Here is a 25,042-nt window from a genome sequence, read left to right as displayed (position 1 = left end):
GACGGATGGGGAGCTTGTGAACACTGCTGCTTCCCCCCACCAAGAGTCCGATTCATACGTGAGTAAAATAAGCCCGTCCTTTTTTTTATTACATTAAGGAAATGTAAAAAAAAAAAAATCAGACTCTCAGTAAAGGCAGTTAAAAAGCAATTCTAATTACTTACAGACTGTACCATTATAAAATCATTGTACAGCCATACTTCAAAAAGAAATTGTATCTTAAAATGAATAAAAACCTGCCAGTAACTGGTATCCAAGTACATTTCTCCCTCCCCCAGGAGAAAGAGGGTGACAGAAAGGGGTAAGAAAGTGCCACTTGGTACACATGGAAAACGACAAACGTTGCTGGAGAGGCAGCAAGATGAGAACGGTGTTAAAATATAAAAACACGGCAGGCCGAAGCTTCCAAACTGCACTCCTAACGTCAGGAATACCGCCTCAGGGGCGGCCAAACTCCTTCGCTTCATACGACAGGCACGCAAGTGTTGAACGAATAAAACCCGTAAAGTTCATTACACAGAAAAATAGCAAGCGTCCTGTTCTTCATCCGATGACTCCGGTGTCTCAGCCACGAAGAGCTTCCCTACCACAGCGGTCTGCTCCGCTTCTGCAACAAGAAAAATGGGGGCGGTGTCAGTGTGTGCCCGAGCTCGCAAAGCGGGCACAGAACGTCCCGAAAGCAAAGGCGCTTATGAGAAACAGACTGCGGAAAAATTATTATCCACAAAGATTGCGGACGCCCACCAGCGACGTGAGAGGAAGCGAAGCAGCGGAATCGGCGAGTACTTACTTCTGTCAAAACTGAACTTGGTTCGGTGCGACGCGGGCGTACCAAGCACAGCTCCAGCCTGAGGGGAAGGACAAAAAGGCTCCGCTCAGACCCCTGCGACAGCACCACCACAGAACGGCCCAAGCCCGAAGCTGCCCCACCGCTACGCTGCGTTTTCACTAAACATTGAAACTGTTCGACTGCCACGAGTGCTTTCGCTAACCGGGACGCACAAGCCATTTTTCTGCTCCTGGGATCTCAGCCTTTCATGGGAAAGCCAGAAGAATTACAAAACCTAGGATACTGAAGGAATAAATAGGTAAATTCAGGGACTTTCTGATACTTTCTGATACAAGGTAAGAATTACTGTTTCCTTTCCCGCTGTACAGAAGAATGTAATGGGAACTTCATGTACCTGAAGGTCACAGCATTCAAAAGCAGTTACAACTCCTGAAAAAAAGCAGCGTATTTAACCCTGACAATAAACAGCTCTTGTCTAACAAACAGATTTTTTCTCCAAGGGAAGCAGATATAAAACCCAGAAGTTTGGGAGGGTTCCCCTTTCCCTTCTTGAACACACACAGCCAGTCTGCGATCCCGGGATTCTTTTGCCTGCTGCTTAGCACAGCCTCGCATCGTTAAGGGGGGACTAGGCAACGGTCAAGGAAACCAGCATTACCGACTTCTTCTTGACATTGTCCCAGGTGCCTCTGCTGCCCTGCGTGTTCTTCTGCATCCTGAACACGTGCCTGTCGTAATCGTTCCTGTAGACGTAATCAAGCTCGTTAGCGTCGCCAGTGTGCCGCCCACGGAACCTGCTGGATACCGCTAATGGCACGATACGCACAGCTCTAACTCAGAACGGAAATCGGCGTGGCCATTGAAAACGGTTGTTGGTGAATTAAACGTAACAGCCGCTCTGGGCGCGTACCACCACAGAGGTGTTTAACTGGATCACGTGCTGGGACCCCTAACGCACCCATCGACAGAGCTTCATCGTCTCCCCGGATGACACTCGCTTCTCGTCCCTTAGGTGAAGCACCAGTTACTCTGCCAGTTCCAGGATGATGCCAGTTTCAGCAAAGCCTGAAGCAACTGGGTTATGGGGTTGAAGACTCAAAATGAGCAGAGAAACCTCAGCTGAGGCTGAAGCCCCCATCACTGCCTTCTCCAAGGGCGAGAGGAGACGCAACTGGCAGCATTCTCCTTGCCCACGCTTAGCTGAGCAGCTCCAACTGGGCGCGCTCTCAAAGGAAAGAGCTTTCCCTAAACAAATCCCCCAAGGACTGCAGGGGCCGCTACGCGTGCTCTTAAGCCTGGAAGCGAACTGCTCTCCCAGTTCCAAGAGGGATCTTCCTCAGAAGACAAAAACCAGTCTCGGGAGACAGGAGAAAGGAAGGGGTTAGCAGAGGGAGAGCGGTACAAGTTCCTACCTGTTGATGGGTGCCAGCATACCAGGGCTGATATGCTCACACTGAGGGGTTTTCACCAGAGGGAAGACAGCCGAGGAGGGTGTGATCGGGTTGTCCGTAAGCGCAAAGTCATCGTCATCATCATCATGGCTTCCCCAGAACGTTGGCAACTACAAAGCCACATCAGAGGAATCAGTGAACACAGGTCTGCTGAAATGGCTTCTCGCAGGCCTGCCTCCGAGTGGCAACAGCACACGGCCTCTTCACCACCCCGTGAGCCTCGGCTGTGCCCCTCTTTCCCGCAGGGAGCCGTCCCAGACCCTCCGGTCTCTCCTCAAGAGGCGGTCACTCCATTCCCGTGCTCACTTCCATTGTGCTTTTGACTCCACGCTGTCGCTCTGCGACGCAGCAGCCAGCGATGCGCACAGCACGTGGAGCGCCGGTATGCACGGACTCGACGCAGCAGCCAAGGGACGCCTCAGTCTTGCTCTTAACACTCCTCCTGTTGATGCCCAGCGTTTTACTGGCCTTTTTTGGCTGCTACTACACATGCGAAAAATAATTTCTGATTGAAATTACAAGCTCAAAGCTGACCGTTACTACTGAGGAGGAGGATTTCAGGATTGCTCAGTGAACTTCTGGTCCTTCCATTCTGGAGGGAGAGGAGAACTGGCAAGGTTCAGGGAGGAGCAACACAACAGAGAGGCCAAAAGCAGAGCAGGTCCTGGGTGGGGGAGAGCTATAACTGGCGTCAGGGGTGAACGGGGACCAGGACGATTGTTCACTGCCTCTTCCCCATGAGAAGAGGAGGACCTCGTCAGCAGATGCAAGTTCAGAACAAATAAAAGATTGTGCTTCTTCACACAGCAAACAGTCCAGCTCTGGAGCTCAGCACAAGAAATTGCAGCTGTGAAGATTCTGCACGAGTTCAAGGAGGGGCTGGACTCATTCATGGAAGGGGCATCCACTCGTGACTCCCAAATACAGTTTCTCTCCGCAGGCGCACCTCTCGCCAGACACGACAGAAGGGAGCTAGCTTCTGTTGCACAGCCCAGGCTAGGCAAAATGAATTTTGCGGGGTGGGGAAAGAAAAACAAAAAAAAAGGACAAAAAAAAAAGAAAAGGAGAACCCTTTTGACTCACTGGCTGAAATTGCATCCTACCAAAAGAGGAGTCTCCTGGAGCACCCCTCTGCAAAAACAGGGTGTCTTGGACACGGACGCACCGATTCTTTCACAGCCAATGCGCTCGTACTAGTCGTGGGGATTTCTCCACAGCACACTGCAGTTTATAGAAAGCAGGAAGTTACCACTGCTTAAATTTTGACTTTCCAGTGAGCCGTGGCGTTACTCTACTCCTGGATGCACGCCAGAATAAGGCCTGCGCTGTTGCTACAATGAAAACCCACCAAAGAACAAACCTATCAAGAGACGCAGAGGTGCGGTTTGGAGTCGCCGCGGGAACCGAGGCGCTAGTTTTACCAGGCAGAGCCAGTTTGGTCAGATAGCAGCAAAAAGAAAGACGCATAATGAAATATACTTCAAAAATTCTCTACGGGGGGGAAAAAAAAAAAATATTTTTTTGATGAATGAGTGGCTTTCTCTTTAAAAACAGAGTCTTAGGGAGGGCACTCCTCCTGCGCTGGTTGCCGAAAGCGAGCCTGGCCAGGGAGACGGCGCAGCTCATCAGCCCCAAGGGCAACGAACGGCAGAGCGCGAGTGAACAGCAAGGGCCAGGGCGAGAGGGTGACAGAACTCCCAACGGGAACCCCCCAGGCAGTCCGGAGAGGCGCGGGGTTTCACACACGAGATGTGTCGAGAGGAGAGAAAGGAAAAAAAAAAAAACCCTGTGAAGTATCTGCATGACTTTCGAGAGCACCCCGCCCCACAGCACGAGGATCCGGCGGTCGGCCCCAGGCCAGCGGCATCGCGGCGCAAGCGACACTTCGTGGCGCCGGAGGGGCCTCCCGCGCGAGGCGGAGAGGACGGCCCTGCCGCAGGCTGGCCCTCCGCAGCCCTTCAGGCAACCCTCCGCTGCAGGAGCCGCGTTCCGCGCGTTCTCGCTGCCGGCAATCCAAGTGTTGCAATAACAAATCCCAGGAAACCAGCCTTTCCCCCCAAATCCACGAGGTTTTATTGGTGGAACTGAACCGGCAGACTTGTCACGCGCCCCTGAAATACCAACCAGGGAAGCACGTGCACACGTACACTGTTTTCCCAGATTTACCTTTACTCTTCTGTTCTGAAAGGGCGTCGCGGTGAAAATATCGTCGTGGTTGTCCTTCGGCAAATGGTCTAGGAAATCTCTCATCTGCTGCTTTCTTTTGAAGGTTCCCACTTTGGCAGTTATCGTAACCGGCTCTTTCTTATCTATGTGAATCAAAATATTAATTGTTCCAAGACATTAGTTACATAGCATGGTTTTAAAATTCGCTAACTGCAATCAATGCTGGTGATACACTTCAGTCTCCCCTTTGTGGAAATGTCTTATAGCTTCTTTGTGATCCTTTGAGTTCTTATACAATTTATGCTTTCAAAAAGAATTTCTCTACTACATCTTAATCGGAAGCTTACTCTAGAGCCCTACGTAGCCATTGCGAGCGTCAATCATCCATCAGCTATTTCGTCGTTATTTTAACAGAATTATCCATGCGTCTGCATTTTAGAGACAAAAGACACTGAGGTTTATCACCGTGTCAAGAGGCGCAGAGTGCTCGGCTCTGCTGCACAGACTTGAACCCTCAGTCTGGTGCTTTTCCAGGTCCGAACAACATTGCAGTTCACTGACTTTAAGGGCAGGGAAACCTGCTGAGGTCATCTGGGCCGCTCTCCGTTACGGAGGCTGCAGAACCGGAGCCAAGCGTTCCCGTGTGAAGGCCGGTAAAGGTGAGGAACCTGCATCGCCTCATTTGGACCGAAAAAATGATTTTAATGCTTTCAATAACTGGAGACTGACGCAGAGCTTTAACCACCGAGAAACAGCACCGGAGTCATCTGTGCCCACAGCTGCGTAACGCTTACAGCCTCAGCCTCCACGGCTGAGCGACGGCACGTCTCCGCCAGCTAGAGGAGTTGCTATCAAACAGCTTTCCGTACCTCAGCACTTACTAAGCCGTCGTAACCTCCTCTGTGTGAAATACCTGGACTGAGCAACTTGTGCCTTTCCCTTCAGGGCGTACTTGCTATCCGTACACAGGAGTTACTGACTGCGGAGCTGGACAGAAAACAGCAACAGGCACCTCAGTGCCAGACCCCAGAGAACGCACCTTCCCTGTTCGTGCGCCACGCGGCCCTTAGTGCCTACGCGCGCCCCGTTACCCTTTTTGGATCGACAGCTCTGCAAGTAGCTCACTATCTACTGGGCTTCAAGAGCCTCTTAAAATAGAAATAGCTATTTTCCCTTAGGCGGCAAAGCCAGTTTAAGTCTTCCCATCGTGCCAAAAACTAGAAAACTCTACAAATATCCCTTCTCTTCTCGTGACTTCAGTCATTTATGACATCCTCCAAGCTCTGCAACAAACCCTTGAACTACAGAAGATGGCCTTTTTCGCTGTCGGCCTCCCATGGGTGTTTATGTCTGCATCTCCCATTACATAGTAAATACTGAATTTACAATGATTTAACAACAGCCGTGTACCCAGAACCAAGACGTCGGTACCTTTCTGCTCTGGTTTTCCCGAGGTGGCAGTCTTCTTGGCATGCGTTTTGGAACCTTTGGCCTGTTGTTCTTCTACATACTTCTGCTGGCATTCTTCAGCAGAGCGAGACCCCACCGCCATGGCTACCTCCACCCAGAAGCCGTTCTTGTGCTTCGGAAATGAAGCAATGGCCCTGCCAAGGGAACAAAGCCACAACCTCCGTCACCCGGAAGAACCCGCGCAACGCAGCCGAGTAAAAACCCTCAGAGAGCAGCTGCTCTCCCTCGAAAGGACGCTGCGCGTTGGATGTAGAGGATCTCGTCTCTTGTCCAGATGCTTTAAAACATGCAAAAATTTATTTGTACAATTTCAGCCAACGGCTCTGTTACAAGATGAATGTCTTCCTTACTTGAAGCAGGTCCTCCCCACCCCCCGAGACACGAGCTCACACCTGTTCAGGTTTCTAGTCTAAAAGAAACAAAACCAAACACGGTCATTTTATTACTTAATGTATATATTAAATACTGCCCAGTAGCTTAAATAATTGGAGAATGCATTAATTAAACATTCTTGCAGCTGATCTCCCCTTTACCAGACTTAAATACATAAGCACGTCATGTTGAACATTTTACTCCATTGGGGGAGACAATATGCTACCCCTAATTTACTGTCTAAATCATAAATATGAATGCTTTTACCATATTATCTACTTACTTGTGTTTTTCAATTTTACTCATAGGAACATTTATCACTTTTAACAAGATTAAGTATCTGTTTTTGAAAAACAGAGGAGTAGATTCACAAAATTTGGGCTAATATCTGTGTTCCTCTCGCTTTACGCTGACGACAGCGGTAGGGGCTGCTGTAGGCTCGTGCATCTACAGTTACTTTAAAAAAAATAACTCTAACTCATTTGTCTCCTTCATTTCACTATTTAATTTGTTAACAGAATGTATTTTGTAAGAGGGAATTAAAACATAAAGGAAACCTTTAAAATAATGTGGAAGGAGACTGAATCTGAAAAATCCAAATCCGGACCATGCAAACCCTTCGGTATATTATGCCTCCCGACGTCCGAGGGAATCTTTGCCCTGGGAAGACCGGGCAACCACTTGCCTGTAGAGCTTCTGTAATTCCTTTTCAGACCAACCATCAGTTGCCCTCGGAAAAAGTTCTAGAGATTTCTGCACCTTTTCCCTCCCAGGTTCTCTCGCTTTTGCTGCTGAAGACTTGGCAGTATTAGAAACTTTACAGTTCGGGTTTTTATCAGGTGCTTTTGAATTCTTTTCTTTTACTTGAAATTCCTCGTCACTGCTTTCTGTCTCAGTGTCAGATTCAAGCAGATACCGCGGAGGGTTGATTCTGCTTCTTGTCCTCGTTGCCGTATCGGGCAGATGGGAAGCACTGGACTCACTAGAAGGTGTTTTTCCTTCCAGTAAATCAGACCCGGACGCGGGTGCACTCTGCCTCAGCGGCGCGTTGGCGGGGGCAGAGCGTTTTGCCATCCGCTGTTCACGCACCACCGCGTCTGCGTCGTCCTGTGAGCTTTTACAGTTAGAGGCAGATTTAGAGTTTTGAGTCTCTTTTTTAAATAAAGGTTGATTTTTCCTTTTGATAGACAGTGGGATATCTTCACTGGATTCCTCCTCATCATCTTTGCTTGACGATTCTTCTCTTAAATGCTTGCCTTGAAGGCGTTTGGCTGACCTTAAAGAGCACTTGTAAGCCTGCTGGTACATTGTCAATTCTCCATTTTCTGTTCCTCTCTTTTCCTTTGTCATTCCTGGGGTTGTGCTGTTGTAGTTATGTTTGTTTAGTACTTCAGTATTTAAGGCAGTCTGCTTAACAGAAAGCCGTGTTTTAATTTTTGTACTATTGATTGCATGAGTGCTTTCACCGTCATCCGAAATGCAGCGCCTGGCCTCCTTGCTTCCAGGGGGGTTGGTTTCTCTTTTGGAACTTGCTCCTTTTTCGTTTTTTTCCCCTGAAAGAGAGGATGGCAATATAATATCACACATTGTAAAGGAAATCATTACTGTGCTCCCCGTGCTCTGCAGAAGCCTCTCCCCACGCAAAGAGAGCACTGGAGGTCTTAGGACAAGGAGATGCTCTGTGGAATGGTCACGCTGGGATACAAAAAGCAAAAACTGCTGCCCTCCAAAGCGCAGCAAAATGTCGTTGAAGAGAGAAATTGGTGATGCCAGGAAACACTTTGTCACGCTCTGGACTGCCCGCCCCTTCCCCGTTTAAGAGACCCATAGCACAGGTTATCCGCTATTTCCAAAAATTTACCTGACAGACAACTATAAACTCATTTCTGTTAAGGGATGTCCATAACTTTACCAAACACACTGAGTAAAAACAGCACCTAGTGTTATCTGCTTTATACTCTGTATTGTTTTCAGGGTTCTATTATGTCCCAAATTTTATTTAAAAAAAAAAAGGTTTTAAAACTGTTAATACGCTTTTTTTGCCTATGTAGGCATGTCATTTATTTTAATTCATCCAGCCTAAAAAGCAAAGCCAGACCACCAGTTCACGGGACTGGTGATCTCCGCTTCTCTTCAGGCTCCCTCAAGTCACATGTGATAGCTGAGTTGAGAGATCCAAAGTACAGGGGCAGAAACTTAAAAAAAATCATAATATTTTCATTTCAATTTCCGGAAAGAAATCTGCACGTTCCCATTACGTAAAGAAGTGATTTACAAATGTAGTTTATATTCGGAGCTGTAGAGCTAGGAAGCTGGGCATTAATGCTACTCTGATAATTCTTCACAGAAGCAGCAATCCACCATTAAAAGATTTAGATCATTTCTTTGCATTAATAGGCCATCACCATGCTGCTCCAGCACCCAACCCACAATCCCACTGATTCTAGTCAATAACTTTAAAAAAAAAAAAAAAAAAAAAAAATTATTTTTTTTACCTTTACTTTGGCTTTTTGCTGTTTCTTCTGTTGCCTTCATTACTTCCGTTCTTTTACTCTTCTTAGAGATGGAACTGGTCTTTCTTTGGGATTTTTCATTACTAAACATCTTCAAAATAAAACAATTTAATCTAAGCTTCTGCAAGAGATTACATATCAAGCCTACCGACGCCAGCTCTGAAAAAGCCAAATGTTTACAGGATGGGTAGATTTAAAAGTCGCCTACGTTGACCAGTACCTACAACATACTATTTGATGAACACAGGCGTTTATACACATTCATGCAACCAAAGCAACTTAGCCAGACGCCCTTTAAATTTAAATATTCTAAAACACAAGTTAAAATCCTAAGACCTAGAACTGCTTGAGCTGGCGGTACGTTGGACGTACACCTCCAAGTGGCGCAGCTGATGACAAGTGCTAGCGCGGCCCCCGTTCCATAAGGCCAACTAATCTTGGAGAAAGAAAAGAAAGCTCGCAACTACCGCAAAGAACGGCGCTTTCCTTCGCTTGTTATCACAACAGCATCCGTTGCTTGAAGTGCCATCGTAAATAAGAACGGCACACCTCAGTCAAACCTGGGGTGGCCCGGACGGATCAGGAGACGAGAGATGAGGAAACACCTGGGCCTAATGAACACCCAGCCCTGCCCGGAAGGGGAGGGCCGAGAGCAGCAGGGGTTAGCACAAAGCTCACCCACAGCACTGGCACCCTGGCGTGATTAAACACTGCGGTGCGGCAGGGACTCAGCGTGACAGAAAACGCCTTACTTGGGAACCTCTGTGACCCAGACCAGTAGCTGGGTGCAGCTTCCTGTTTGACAGATTTATCTTTCAAAAAACCCACTTATTTTTCTAGAAGTAATTCCCCACTATCCCCATTTGACAGACAACAACAATTCTCTGGTAATACAGATTGTTTCTTTCAAAATGTTTTTATCATGTCCTCAAGATTTCCTGCCTCTTCAGGTACTTTTAAGAGCTGGACCCTTTCTGTTAGATACCCAGCAAAGTTTGTTCATTACGTTTTAGATACATTTAAGTAACAATGTGCAAAAGAATCTTACCATGCTCAAATAATCTGTTCCACCTTCTTCTATAGTAACATTTAGTTTCTGGTCAACAAATTCACGTTGCCCACACCAGTAGTTTAACGGCGGTTTAACGAGACGGCCGCTACGAGTGTAAACTCTGTTGGAGTCATTCAGTATGGAACTGTGCTTCGGCGTTGTATCTACAAGAAAAGCCAAGAAATACAGTTTTGTCCCAAACACTGTATTGAAAATTCAGCTTTGCAGACTTCACAAGCGTAGGAGCAATACTGCATTTAAACCAGCTCATTTGCACTGATGACATGGAAAATAGAACACTTACTACAACGTCACATTGTTCTTTTAGAAGTGTTCAGGTTAGGTAAGCATACCTTAACATGATGGAAGTAATAATCCTCACAAATTATAAAATTTACTGTTGTGAACTTTTTACTTTGTGTAGGTTATGAATACTGTAAAAAGTCATATAGGGAAGCAGAATGATAAAGAAAAGTCACACTGAATAATTCCTCACTGTAATGAGAAGGGAAAAAAAAAACCAAACAGCTTTTATAGTGTTAGCAAGAAAATCTGATTACAGTATTAAATAGTACAATGAAGTCTGGCGAAAGCCCTATTGGAACCTATGACAAGATATTAAAAAGAAGTCAAAGTTAAAATCAAAAGGTATTAGCGTCTGTAACAAAGCTAGGACTGCATTACAAGGCACAGAAAAATCAGGTGGATCAATAGGTTACGGCTTTACAACCATTTCCTTTAGAAACAAACCAAGGTAATGAATTGTTTCCACAACCGTTCCACCCACCCCCAATCGTTATCACGCTCTGTGCCTCAAGTGTGGCAAAACCATTAAGGTGCCATACCATAAACCTGCTCAAGGGCTTGGCGGGAGTTAAAACTAACCCAGCCAAAAAAGGGGGTGGGCGCTGCAGGGGAGGGGTCCCGAGGACGGAGCCTGGACAGAGGTATTAAAGCCCACGGGCGTCCCAGAAAGACTAAGAGGAGAGTACGTTATGCCAAACAGCAACTGGAAAAATATCAAGTCAAGTTTGCTGTCAGAATAAACAGCTCAAATAAACGCTGCCTTCAGCTGCTACAGAGCAAACCAGACCCCGCTTCCTTCCCAGGGCTGACCCTCAGGACAGCACCTCAGCGCTCGTAGCGGCTGCACCTCAGCCAGCCAGAAATAAAGAAACAAGTCGAGGCTCCTGACCATTGCGGCCTGAGTGAACACAAACAGAAAACTTCACCCACCTAGTGTGTTACTTCTTCATACAGCCTAATTAGCAAGATACAGACATTAGCTATCTTTTGCCAGGGAAAACAGCTCTCAAAACACCCCTAACTTTTTTGCAAAGAGAGGGATTATTAAATACTCACAAGCGTTTTCATCGTTCTTCGGTAATACTTCGTAGGTGGTGTTTACGGTTGCAGGTTTCTTTACATCTCTTGCTGAGCCTTCTGCATTATTCAACGCATCCGTACGCACCGCTGAGTCGCTCTCTTCATTTTCGTCCTCACGAGTATTTTGTTTTTGTTCTTTCCTAAGAAAAGAGATACTAAACACCTGAAAAAGTTGTCCTTTAACAAGGCATTAACTTCTGTGATCTCGGAGTCTCCTCATCTCGGCAAAAGCCCAACAGCATAGTGCAGCTGTGCTCGTAAGACGCCGTGCGAGCCACGACCTCAGCGAAGCCCTCTGCTTGTCCTTAAGGCTACGTAAACAAGCGGAACAGAACCAAAGCAGTACAACGAAGAAAGGTGAAGGGGTATCCTTCCAAAGCCGTGACCAGCTTTTGCCTGGAACACGGTCTTCATGCGCGCACCTACAATCTTCTACACTCCTCTAGTATTGTATTCTTAAAAACCAAAATCTCAATAAATACTTGATAGAACATTGCAATGAAACAGATTCTCCAAAGAAATTACCTCCTCCTTTCCTCAAGAAACTCCTTGACGTACTCCTTCCACTTTTTGGAAAACCCATACATAAATCTTTTGATGAAACGGTAGGGAAATCCTGTTTGAAACAAAAGTAGAGTTAACAACAGCTGAGCAATACTTTTAACCAGAACGGGTAGAAATAATATCTGTACAATCACGGTTCTGTAAGTACCTCAGAAGCTCACTACATCTTTAAACACTGGTAGGGAGAGACAGGTTTCCCCAGTTTCAGAGAACAGCGTACTTCATAGAAAAGTCAACCAAGGGGTCGTTAGTTACAGACGTCAGTGTCTAGAGACAGCGTGCTCGTCTCCTGGGAAGCGGGAGCATAAGCTTTCCCCGTTCATCCAGCCGGACTGGCACGTGGCTTCTCTGCAGTGCAGGAGTCCCGCGGAGAGCCTGCGGTTTTCAGGCTCCGGGTAGGTCTAAGCTGTTTGGAACTTAGCATATCGAGGACACTCCACTTGGAAGAAAACGTTATTTTGCCTTGACACAGAAGCTGTTCAGTCAAGAGCACACGGACTGTTCATGGGGCTTAGACAAAGAACAACCACATCAGGATCAGGTGCAGTCAAGTATCTAGCAACAATATCATAAACCTGGGAAGCCCTTCGGGTAGTACAGATACAACAGAATGACTCTAGTTTTGTCTCTGAAATTGTCACTTGGACTATTGGTACACATCAGTCAAATATTTTCCACAGGCAAGTAGCTCTGTGCTGGTGCAGCGTTGTTCGCAAACTGATGGTGCCACTGCTGACAGTCCCAGCCATTCCTGGCTGCCAGTGCCACTGGTTTAGGGAAATCACAGAATCATTTAGGTTGGAAAAGACCTTTAAGATCATCCAGTCCAACCCTAAACCTCACACTGCCAAGTCCACCACTAAACCATGTCCCTAAGCACCACATCTACACGTCTTTTAAATACCTCCAGGGATGGGAGCTCAACCACTTCCCTGGGCAGCCTGTTCCAGCGCTTGACCACCCTTCCCATGAAGAAATTCTTCCTAATATCCAATCTAAACCTCCCCTGGCACAACTTGAGCCCATTTCCTCTCATCCTACCACTTGTTACGTGGGAGAAGAGACCGACCCCCCCCCCCCCCCCTCCCTGCCCCCTCCTGTCAGGCAGCTGTAGAGAGCGATGAGGTCTCCCCTCAGCCTCCTCTTCTCCAGGCTGAACACCCCCAGCTCCCTCAGCCGCTCCCCACCAGCCCTGTGCTCCAGACCCCTCCCCAGCTCCCTTGCCCTCAGGTTAGACTTTAGGTCTGGCCTTTCTTCTCCCCTCCACCTACATTAGCTCGTCGTTAACTTCTCTTTTGATTCACATATCAATATTGAATCTGTTCAGGGTATTTTCCGCACCAACCCTCTGATAGTTTTTTTGTGTGTTGGGGGATGTTGGGAGGCGAGGGGGACGCTGAGGAGGAAGGACGCTTTGCTCTAAGTGCTCAATCCAAAGATCAGAGGAATTGACCCAGCACAGTCCATTAACTCTTAGGCTTAGGAAACCCCTATAGTACTTGAGCCACTCTGCTCATAAGTCTCTTGCTGTCACTTTTCCTTCTCAGAATATTAAAATAAAACCAAGTATAAGTATTTAGCAGAGGAACTAATTAAAAAAATCAAGTCAGAGAGCAGCCAAGTCAGGTATTTATCAGAATGCACCCCAGTACTGCAAAGGAGAAGAAAAAATTAAAGCCACGGACACATCTTTGGATGCCTTGTGCTGGGCCTGAGAGAGCAAAGTGCATCCATGCTCCTTTAAAAAGAGCGTGATCACGCGCACCGCGCACGTCTGTGTTAAGGCAAGCATTTATTCCATCTATGCCACAGATGATCTTTAGGTTCCTAGAGCTGCCCATAAGCACTAACATGGCAGCTCATTTACTAGTGAACATGACAGAGGATGCACGTGAAGAAAGAAAAATAGAATAAAGCCTAGCCTAACTTCAACTTAGTGTGCAAAATTGAATCTCCTTTAAAATCCCACATGCTTCAAAACAATCTGAAGCAGGAAGTGTTGCTGGATTTGGTATAACGTAGCACTTGGACGCTAAAGATGGTTCAGTACACTAAATTATAAAGCACTGACACCATAACTCATCTGTCCCCAGAAATGCCAAGCAGTGTTGCAGAGCTGGTGGTGAATCACTGAATAGTAAGTCACAGATAGAATGCGAACACCGGAGTAATTTCAGTAGTGTATAAACAGTCCCCATTTGAATGTCTTGGCACTATTCAAGTGCCAAAACATTGACCAAAATTGCATAAAGGCAGTCTTAGCAAAAAACAGTTTCTTTAAAGGAACATAACCATTAGCCAACCCCATGATCTGAAAGCCCTCTCTGTAACTGCAGCACCCTCAAAATGCCAGCTACAGCGAGCATTCGATAGCATCTGGAAATCTGATGGAGTCACTTTCCAGCACGTGCTGAATACCCACCAAGCCCAATTAGCAGCATAAGACAAAATGTTTGCTTCAGCAGCATGTTCAGTCATAAATCTAAAGCCCTCCTCCGCTTATAATGTTACATTAAGAATCATCACCTCACCTTCTTTTCTCATCGAAGCTGAATCTATATTTCCCTGTAGCAAGTAGATACTGCCAGATGCTGTTTTAACTTGGTTGCGTGCTATGCGTTCCATAATTGCATTACTGTGCCAACACAGATCTTTCATGTCTCTAAGAAAAGACAGATAACATGAAGAACAGAAATAAAGCATTGTTTTCACAGAAGACGGAATTTAAAACGACAATATTGATATGCCATATGAGACTGGCAGCGTCACGTATTTTATGAGGGATGCAGACACCGGCAGGATGTGCTAGGTTTTCTTTCCTTAGCTTGGAAGAGAAACAGTTCTGGCCTTGTCGAATATTTGGACAGGAGACAAAATGAACGTGTCAGCTACTGCAAACGTTAGTCACAGAACATTAGCTTGACATTAGGCTGCAGAAGCAAAATGGACTACAGGACTCCATTCAGTTCATTATTGCAGTGATATCGTTACGCAAGTTACAAAAGTACTATTATACAGGTCAAATGTGTATTTTCCCCAGGATTATTATATTTATTTCTGACCTTCCTATTGAAAGACAAGAACAACTGAAGAAGGAGCCCTAGTATGTGCCAAAATTAGAGTTGTTAAGGAATTATTAAGGGACTTCTCCATGAGAAATAAAAAACAAACCCAAGCATTAAAGTAGAAAATCTCCACTTTTTCATTTTGGGGGTGTGTGTTGTGGGTTTGGTTTTTTTTTTTTTCTAAATATACTCTTACAACAGATCGAACTACAGAACAATATTAAGGACTGAAACCCAAGACGACAGTGAAAACATTCAGCTGTATAACTTGTCACAAAATATTAACAGAAGTCCATTCAGAGGGTCCATAAACCAAATGAAATCTATTATGTGTAAGCAACATGATCAGATACACACCAACACAAATGACAAGTGAATTGCTAGTGGTGAAGGGTGCAAAGTGAGAGGATCAGCTGTTTTCATACAGCCATGAAACAAATGTCAATTCCTACTACAGAAGATGTAGCCTCCCCCCAACACCTCTAAGCACACTGAATTACTTCCTTTCACAGTGCTACTGCCGTCGGGTGGGGTTCTGAGTTTTCAGCAGGTAAGTAACTATGCGTTAGGTAGTTACTAACTACAGAAAGAGTAGAATACCCTTCTCCAAGGGTATGTTCTCACAATGTCTTCAAACAACTTTATTGCAAGCTAAATCTCTACTTTGTTCTGACACTTGTTTCCTGATCTTACAGCTATTTGAATAAAATCTGACCAAAAACATAACCAGAAAACCCGCAGAGTCAGTTTGCAGGTGGATCAGCTGCCGCCATGGTTCACCATATAGCTGCAGGGGTCATAGTGCCATCACAAAGGATATGGCAGGAACATACGGCTGACAGCAGCCTGCAGCAAGTTTGACTTAGGGCAGCCACAAAATAGAATTTTTTGTGAAATGAAGTAGATGCCCATAACCCCCTGGTCAGCACCAGTTTGGGGGATCTACTAGACAAACACATTTGTCTTTACTCCTCTTAAGCTCCTTCATTAACTCAGGACTGGACTTTGAAATAATTATTTAACCAGCATCTTCCTGTATGTAGGCACTCTACCTCTTGCACAGATGAAGGAATTCACCTCCTCCTTGATAAAGAAGTTTGTAACATCACTGTCTGTTTACCAAAGGCTAAGAGTAAGTTCCGTGAAGGCGCAGCTCCCATGGCCACCTGACCAGGACAGCCACTGTTCCTTGTCCCCCAGCATTCCTCAGCCTCCAGCCGTGCAGCCCCCCGTCCCCCCGTGCACCAGCTCTGCCCCTCTGCAGGCTCTGCAGCAAATGGGTCCCGCGTGCTTAGAAGACAGAGAACTATGTTTAAAAAAAATGGTAAGAGTTGTAAGCACTGTCACAAGGGTCAGGATGCAAGCAAAGGGCCGTGTTCCCTGCGGCTGTGGAGGAAAACGGCAGAAGTGTGTGGAACTGCTTCCAACAGTTACCAAGATATTCCAAGAATACAAGTCCCAAAGCTACAGCTACTCAGCCGGGCAACGATGGTACAGCCTTTCTAGCTCAGATGCTGAAAGCCCACCAACATGTTTCACATTGCATTTAAATCAGAAAACTTTGTCTTACTTCCGTTTTCCTTCAACACATATTGCAGTGTTACCATCCATCACCTTAATTCTCCAGCTGGTTAGGCAGATATTTTTCTGTTAAAAAAAAAAAGGCATTTTTAAGTTAGACTAAGCTATGCAACATCACCAAGGCATTAGCAAAATAGAAATTAATTCCTGTATGACTTGAGAAGGTATTTAAGCACCATCCTCCAGACCAGAAAAACTGAAAGCAACCGTTATACACGTAAATGTATACACTTCAGCATGATCAAGCTGAAGTCTAATGCACAAGTGAAGACAGGAATTTAAATTACAGAAACTTTTGAGTAATGTAATGTTGACTTTCAGAAGACAAAGCCATTGGCCAAGACCTCTAGCAAATCCAAAAAGCTCCTCACAAAAGATACCAACGCTATGCCATACCTCTTACACTTCCTTATCTGTCCTCTGTCACTATTCAGAAAAAGAGTTACCCGTGAGAAAATAAAATTGTATTTATTAGCTACCTTATTGCTAAAATTTAGACAGCATTAAAATGGCTATATCTGGTACGGCAAACTACTGACACACATACAGCTGCAGTACCTTCATTTTGCATTAAAGAGCCAGCAAGCCAGTTGCACTTGAGTTGCAGTTTGGAAAACTTGTGTGTGAAACATACTACTTGGTTTTAAAAAAAGAAAGAAACAAACTTCTTGGAAAACGATTTTTTAACATCTGAAACTATCACTATTTCTCCTCACAACTTCAGTTAATAAACTCCAGATCTTTTCTTTAATGCTGTTTGCCTTTTGCCCATCAGCCTTGACTTCACTAGAGATCGCAGCAATGACCTAAGCCTGGCTGAGGAAAGGTACCCGACCCGGACAGCCAGCGCCGACTGGATGCTCAGACATGTAGTGGCCAATAACAACACCTCTTTCAGCATCTTCTGCTCAGCTACAAACCTTTAATATTAACAGATACCTGTTCCTTATCTAAATCAAAGCTCATCATAAAGGTAACTCTTGTTTTTAAATACAGGAAAACGTATAAAACATGCTCGACAACAGTGAGGGAGAACGAAACCATTAACTTGCTTAACTTGAAGAGGACTGCAATCCCACAGATTTCTCCAGGGAACAGAGGAAACTCGACCCTTGGGAAGGCATGCTTCTACATTTCCCAGGCTAATCACCGAGGGATGTGGTACGCTTCAAAATAGACCACTTCCCTCAAGGTTTATTCAGGAAGTTGTAAACACTGCCAAGCATGTATTGAACTGAAAACAAGATCTGCAGACTAGTCTCCTAGGAAAAGATTCTTGTCCCACTTAATTCAGCAGAAGCCCGGATATTCTTAGGAAAGCCAAGACTTTTACCTCACTGTCAGCCGTACAGATTCAGCTACCTTTAGAACCATCCCTAGCCTACAGCTAGGAAAGAGCCCTCCCCCTTGGCTCTGCGTGGGCAGCCAACAGCTGGATTGGCCAGCGATTTGGTTCACGTCCATCGTATCAACACGTGGCAATTGAGGTGTTAAAGAGATGATGTGGGAGGCTCCTTCACGTAGAGAACTCTTTCAGCCCATACTGTGGCTTGTGAATACCAAACCAAAAGGCCACCTTTTATACAAAAAAACCCAACAACAAAGAACCCTGAACACTGTCATCTTGGAGCACGGGGTAAAAAGAAATCATTTTGATGGGAAAGCGTTTACCAGTACAATCTAATAAAATAATAGTTTATTCTTTTCCACATGCTCATTACTTTTGACAAGAAAATAAATAAATCAATCGCAACTATGAGCTACAAGCAGCCCACAGGAATGTATCAGTTGCCCTAAAGTATTAAGTTCTCTCACCTCTTTGTCTGCTCTGCGAGCAACTTGATCCGTATGAGGTTTATCCAAAGGGACCTCACAGCCGCCTTTTGGCTTTTGCTTCCTTGGAATGTGGATTTTGGGAGAAGAGAGCATAATACTACAAAAGCACTGTGAGGGCTTTTCAGAATTAGTCTCCAGTATCTTTTCTACTCCACGAGCAGCTTGCTTATGACTTGGCTGCAACTCTCTTCTGTCCTGATGAAGTTCAGTACATTTTGCTTCTCCATTTCCCCACCTTTCTTCTAACTGATCCCCATTTTCAAAAGGAGCGGAGTTTAAATTCACAGAACTAGTCATTGTATTTTGAGACATTTCATCATCAGCATCCATTGATTCCATAAGGAAATTGTCCTGATCATCCTTATCGGTGGCCGCATAGTCTGTAGGACCATTCCTGAGCTGCTCAGCAAAAGTAGATTTGACTACTGGCTTTTCTGTAGTTGTGGAAGGAGGATCGTTCTGCTTGATTGGGTTTGAAGGTGTTGGATCTGCCCATTAAAAAAACAAAAAGGAATAACAAAGAAATTAGTGATATTTGAGAACGGATAAAAATACATTCATAAAGTTAGCTCAATTTTTAATAAGAGGAGGTTGTACTGATTAGCATTACAGCAATTGTGAAAGCACTGCCTATTTCAGTTGTTAACAGCAAGCCACTCTTGGAATTTGTTTGGACTAGCTTTTCCTCACCACCAGATCAATACCCCTTCTGTTAAAGACCTACAGATATCCCACTTTCCCCCAAAAAACAAGCTACTGCACGCCATATCTTTTAATAGTATGTCTTTACCATTCTTCCTATCTTTTCTTTAATGAATCGGCCTTGCAGAGTAACAGAAAAAAAAAAAAAATCTGTTTTCACAAAAAACAAAATCTCAAATACTTCCATCTTTCCAGACTTCAAGATCTGGACTTCTGGCCACGCTGCTGCTATGCTGGGAGCTACAAGCATTGGGGTTTGAGTTTTCAAATAAATTAAGTTCAGCTTGAAGTTGAATACCACTAAGACTTTGGCATGCATCATTTTCTTCATCTGCATTTTCAAAACTGAATTACAGGACAGAAGCATATACAGGGTTACTATCAAGTAACAATATGGCAATATGGGAAAAAAAGAAAAAACGAGAAGTTCTCACAGACCAAACCTTTTCTCTTTATGTATTAAAAGCTAAAGGGGGGAGGGGGGGAAATAGAAAAAAAAAACACAAACCAAACAAAGAGCCAGCAAATAAGAGGCTTAGGATTTTTCCACTAAGTTTCACATTCAAATGGCAAAGCGTTACACCTACTCTCTAAAGAACTCTTAACCACATCAGGAGCCTGGAGGCAGATGGCTTTTGTTGTCAGAGGAGACAGCGCACTCAAAGGGACTGAGGATGTCAAGCTTCAAGGCCAGAAGCCCACAGCCCTAAACCATAGCTAAACCAAGCCCAACGCCATCTCCAGGTCTGAAAAGGCACATTTGCAGGTTTCTTCCTCCAATTTCCACTGTGCGCAGGCTACAAAGAAAGAAGGATGATACTCTGCCAAAGCACGTGAGAGATTATAAATGAGAACAGAAACCCTCAAGTCAAGGAAGTTTTTGAAGTGTTTTTAAGAGCACTACCGAGTACCTTTTCGCTGCTTCTGCAACTTCTGCTTCATACGCAAGAAGAACTTCTGAGGGGATTCCAGTACAAGAGGCTCTACAGCTAGTGCTTTTGTGGTTCGGTTCTCAGGAACCTGAGTGCAATGTAATTCTGGAAAATAATAATACAGGAAAATCTTTGAATTTGCGGAAGAAAAAGATTTTCATGGGGGGCGGGCAGGGGAAGCAAAGTACATACTTCGTACAATACTAAACTCCACTATACAACAGTACCTTTCTTTTCTTTCCCAAGATGGATGGGCAATTCGACCTTTCCCTTTTCATCGGGGGTTAGCTGTTATGTTGCCTCAGCTGCGCGTGAGAAACACCCTCAGGTGTGTGTATGCATGTCTGGATGTAACCCAACCCACAGGAATCAAGGGGAGTCGGGAGGTGCGTACAAATGGGGCGTCTCATAGTATTAAGGTCTAACAAGCAGCACCAATACTAAACCCTTTTGATATTCAATCAAAAATCATTATCAATTTATGATGTCATGATGCAAAGCCAAAAATATACCTTTCAGAAATCCGGTGTTAAAGAGGAAATAAAACTTGAGGAGCTTCCACTTTTTATAAAAATCACAGAGTGGTTTGGGTGGGCAGGGCCCTTCAGAGCCCACCCAGCCCAGCCCCTGCAGTGCCAGGGACAGCTTTAACCAGCCCAGGGTGCTCAGAGCCCCGTCCAGCCTGGCCTGGGATGTTCCCAGGGACGGGGCCTCCACCGCCTCTCTGGGCAACCTGTGCCAGCGCCTCACCGCCCTCAGTGTGAAACATTTCTTCCTTATACCCAGTCTAAATCTATTTTCTTTAGTTTAAATCCATCACTCCTTGTCCTGTCCCAACAGGCCTTGCTAAAGCTTGCCCCCCCCCCTTCCTGCAGCCCCTCTCAGCACTGCCAGGCCGCACTCAGGCCTCCCCGCAGCCCCCTCCTCTCCAGGCTGAGCACCCCCAGCCCCCCCAGCCTGGCCCCGCAGCAGAGGGGCTCCGGCCCTCGGGGCATTTCTGTGGCCTCCCCTGGCCCCGCTCCAGCAGCTCTGTGTCCTGTGCTGAGGGCCCCCGAGCTGGGCGCAGGGCTGCAGGGGGGTCTGCCCAGAGCGGGGCAGAGGGGCAGAATCCCCTCCCTCGCCCCGCTGCCCACGCTGTGGGGATGCAGCCCAGGATGGGGTTGGCTTTCTGGGCTGCCAGCGCACATTGCCGGCTCGTGTCCAGCTTTTCACCCCCAGCACCCCCAAGCCCTTCTCCGCAGGGCTGCTCTCCATCCCTCCATCCCCAGCCTGTGCTGATACCGGGGGCTGCCCCGTCCCAGGTGCAGGACCTTGCCCTTGGCCTTGTTGGACCTCATGAGGGTCACACAGCCCCACCTCCCCAGCTTGCCCAGGTCCCTCTGGGTGACATCTGCTCCTTCTGGCGTGTCAACCGCACCACTCAGCTTGGTGTCATCTGCAAACTTGCTGAGGGTGCACTCGATCCCACTGTCTGTGTCATTGATGAAGATGTTAAATAGCACCGGTCCCAGTACAGACCCCTGAGGGACCCCACTTGTCACCGGTCTCCATGTGGACATCGAGCCATTGACCACGACCCTCTGGATGCGACCATCCAGCCAATTCCTTTTCCATCGAACAGTCCACCCATCAAACCCATATCTCCCCAATTTAGGGAGAAGGATGTTGTGGGGGACTGTGTCGAAGGCCTTAGAGAAGTCCAAATAGATGACATCTGTTGCTTTTCCCTTGTCTGCTGATGCAGCCACTCCTTCATAGAAAGCCACTGGGTTGGTCAGGCAGGACTTGCCCTTGGTGAAGCCGTGCTGGCTGTCTCGAGTCACCTCCCTGTCCTCCATTTGCCTTAGCACAGCTTCTAGGAGAATCTACTCCATGATCTGCCCAGGCACAGAGGTGAGGCTGACAGGGCGGTAGTGCCCAGGGCCCTCCTTTCTACCCTTTTTAAAAATGGCTGCAATGTTTCCCTTTTTCCAGTCACCATAATAATGCTTTAATCTCATTTTTATTGTATCCAACAGAAATACTAAGAGTAACACGTGGTTTCATGTTGCAGCAAGAAGATTTAGGAAGACTTTTTCATATCTAACCACAAAATGAGGGCACTGCCACCTCCGCAACTGCAAGTTCCTTTGAGAGCAACTCGATAACCCCGTCAGCGAAAACAACATACAGCTGCCCATGCCAGTGGCCAGACAAGACGTGCTGAGCAGTTAGCCTAGTTTTCTGCAATTATGTCTAAAAATGAACACAGACAAACCAGGTAGGTCTTAACCCCCACCCAAAACTGGATAAAAGTTTAGTACAGGAGATTTGTAACTACCGTACTTCAAACAGGAACACATGTAGCAATGAAGTACAACCCTTCTGATAAACCAGCCAATATTTCAGTGGGTCTCCCACTCCAGGTGATCATAGCATGAGAATAACACTGCAGGACAGCCCTCTCTTTAAAATATCTGTTACCTGTACAGATACACAGCTCTGGGACACAACCCACAACGCCATTCCTACTCGCCCAGAGCGGCTACAGCAGCTTTACAGGAGAGGGCACAGTGCTTGCCAGTTCACATTACGCCAACTAGTCAGAAACAGAAGATGCACTGGAAAAGCCATCAGCCAGGCTGCCCAGGGGAGCGCCCTGGGATTTCAAAACACAAACAATTCTTCCACCAACCTTTCTCCTTCCTGTGTGAGCTGTAGGGAGTAATTAAAGTAATTGGTTGTTTTGATTTTTTTTTTTAAACTTATAAAGTGTAATTCTCTCTTTTTCAAGACGTTGCAAAGGATCAGTCCCATTCACAAACAGAACAGAGGGAGCAGTTAAAGCCAGACTGAGCAAGAAAAGGAGAAAATACTGTCGTAGGGATTCCTCTAAGGTAAAAAAAGGGTAAGAGAAATCAACTATGGTACAGACACATTTTAGCATTAAAAAAACCCTCTATGCAAACATTAAAAAAAAAAAAAAAATCCCTAATAGCTGGGAAAACCAGCACTGGTACCATATTTTTTACACCTATGAACACACATTGGTTGCTTTTTCCAGACCCTGGAAGAGTGCTAAGCGAAACACAGCGCACGTCACACCGAGCTAAATGTTAAAGATGGGACAGTTTTCTCGGAGAAGCAATGGAACAAACCTTGCTCCGGCTGGATGCACCCAGCGGGCGCCTCGGCGGGTCCCTGCCGACCTTCTGCTATCAGAGGCTTCTTACACCTTCGCTCCTGCTCCGCGGGATTCGGGGTGGGAGTCAGGATCAGGTCGCTGCCGCCGCTCCTCTGCGGCGCCTTCCCCGCGGGCAGCCCGCAGCCCTGCTTCTGCCGCACGGCCCTGGCCTTCATCCGCTGGAAGATTTTGGCCGGGGACTCGAGGGCGGCAGGCTCGCACGCCCGTCGCTTCAGCCGCCGCTCGGGGCCGGGGCCGGGGCCGGCCCGGGTCTCTCTGACATCCCGCAGCTCCTCGCCGGCCGCCGGCCTCCCGGCGCGGCTCTCCCCGCGGCCCGCCGGCTCCGCGGCGGCCGGAGCGAGCCCGGGGGACCCCTGACGCCTCAGGAGCTCCTTCAGCGGGGTCAGCGTGCCCGCGGGGATGCTGTTGAGGGACACCGACCGGAACGGCAGCTCTCCCCGCCGGCGGGCGGCGGCCGGGTTTCGGGCGGGCATCGCGATCGGGCCGCCGCGGCCCTCCCCGGGCCCTCAGGGCGGCCTCTCCCTCCGGGCCCTCACGGCGGCCTCTCCCTCCGGGCGGCCTCTCCCTCCGGGCCCTCACGGCCGCCTCTCTCCCTCCGGCCCCTCACAGCGGTCGGTCGGTCGGTCGGTCGGTCGGTCTGTCTGTCTGTCGGTCTGTCTGTCCGTCCGTCCGTCTGTCTGTCTGTCTCTGTGCCCGTCTCTCTCCCTCTCCCGCCCCTCAGGCACAGGCGGCGCCCGGCCCCGCGCGCGCGCGCCGCAGCTGTTAGAGGATTTGAGCCGGGCCGCTGCGTCCGGATTGGTCAGGGGGGGCACCTGGCGTCACTGCCCGCCCGGGCAGCAAGAACCATCGGCGGCAGCGGGGGGGAAAGGGGGGGGGGAAAATGGTGCCGACCGGAAGTCGCGGAACGTCATTTAGGGAGGTGGCAGCGTGGCTCTCCTGCTCCGCCCCTCTCCGTGCAGGGGTGGTGCGGTCCGGTCCGCCCTGGGGGCGCGGCCTGCTGAGGCGCGGGCGGCCGTTGGCGGCTGAGGCGATAGACGGACGGACAGATAGACAGACTGACAGGGAGCGGCCCCGCGGGGCGGGCGGAGGTTTCCCAGCGTTGAGGAGGCAGCAGCCGGGTTGAGCCGCCGGCGAGAGGAGGGCGGGCAGCGCCTGCGCCGCACGGAGCCTCTGGCCTAGGCCCGGCCCGGTCGGGCCGCCTGCCCGCAGCGGCCTGGGGGCGTTCGAGAGCCGCAGGGTCAGGCGGGCGAGCCCGCCCGGGCGGGGTGACGGGCCCGCGGCTCTCGCCGGGCGGGGTGACGGGCCCGCGGCTCTCGCCGGGCGGGGTGACGGGCCCGCGGCTCTCGCCGGGCGGGGTGACGGGCCCGCGGCTCTGCCCGCCCTGGAAAAGGGCGCTGGCAGCGCGACGGGGTTGCCGCAGCCCCGCGGGGAGCGGGGCCGGAGCCCGCAGGGTGGGGCGGAAGGCAGAGCGCGGCCGGGGGGGCCTCCCTGCTCCTTGCTCCTGCGTTCAGGTGAAGTAAAAGCGGAGAAAAATGGGCGTGAAGAGTTCGCTAGCGCATTCGAGCGGTGTCAGAGCTTACTCCTAGGACCTGGCCTGCAAAGTGCCCCGAGCTGTAACTACGTGTAGGTTTTTCTAAAAGACAACACTGAATCCAGTCTGTAACCACTCGCTTAAATAGAGGTTGTGATTAGAGCTCTGAAAACGCAAGGTATTGTCTGTCTCGGCCAAAAGATGCAGTGGCGGGCTCATGCCTCACATGGGAGAGAAGTGACTTGCACGATACATGTGACAGCAGTGAACGGCTTTACCCAGCAGCCTGGCGCTCCCAGCTAAAGGGAAGGCACAGCACGCAGCTTGTGCAGCAGCTGTGCCCGCCGTGTAGGTTAGTCCAAGTAGGTGGGCTTCGAAATTCACGTTTGGGGTAAGAAATGACGCCAGTGTTACTGTAATTGACCAAATGCCTATTAATAAAGAACAG

At 47.9% G+C, this 25,042-nt stretch overlaps 1 protein-coding gene across 1 annotated transcript; it reads right to left on the bottom strand.

Annotated features, from left to right (window-relative positions):
- Positions 1-441: 441 nt before the first annotated feature.
- MIS18BP1 (MIS18 binding protein 1) lies at positions 442-23,536 on the bottom strand. The gene is made up of 16 exons (XM_075713072.1): positions 23,017-23,536; positions 19,859-19,984; positions 18,225-18,733; positions 16,399-16,475; positions 14,295-14,425; positions 11,725-11,815; positions 11,176-11,339; positions 9,811-9,977; positions 8,745-8,853; positions 6,935-7,802; positions 5,818-6,011; positions 4,408-4,550; positions 2,203-2,351; positions 1,449-1,533; positions 791-848; positions 442-607 (listed from the first exon to the last, which is right to left on the bottom strand). The coding sequence occupies exons 1-16, from the start codon at positions 23,534-23,536 to the stop codon at positions 513-515; spliced, it is 3,486 nt and encodes a 1,161-aa protein (XP_075569187.1). The 3' UTR covers positions 442-512.
- Between the last annotated feature and the right edge of the window lie 1,506 nt (positions 23,537-25,042).

The sequence above is a fragment of the Pelecanus crispus genome, chromosome 6 (assembly GCF_030463565.1).
Source record: "Pelecanus crispus isolate bPelCri1 chromosome 6, bPelCri1.pri, whole genome shotgun sequence".
Classification (NCBI taxonomy): Eukaryota; Metazoa; Chordata; class Aves; order Pelecaniformes; family Pelecanidae; genus Pelecanus; species Pelecanus crispus.
This window is presented reverse-complemented; position numbering and strand designations above follow the sequence as displayed.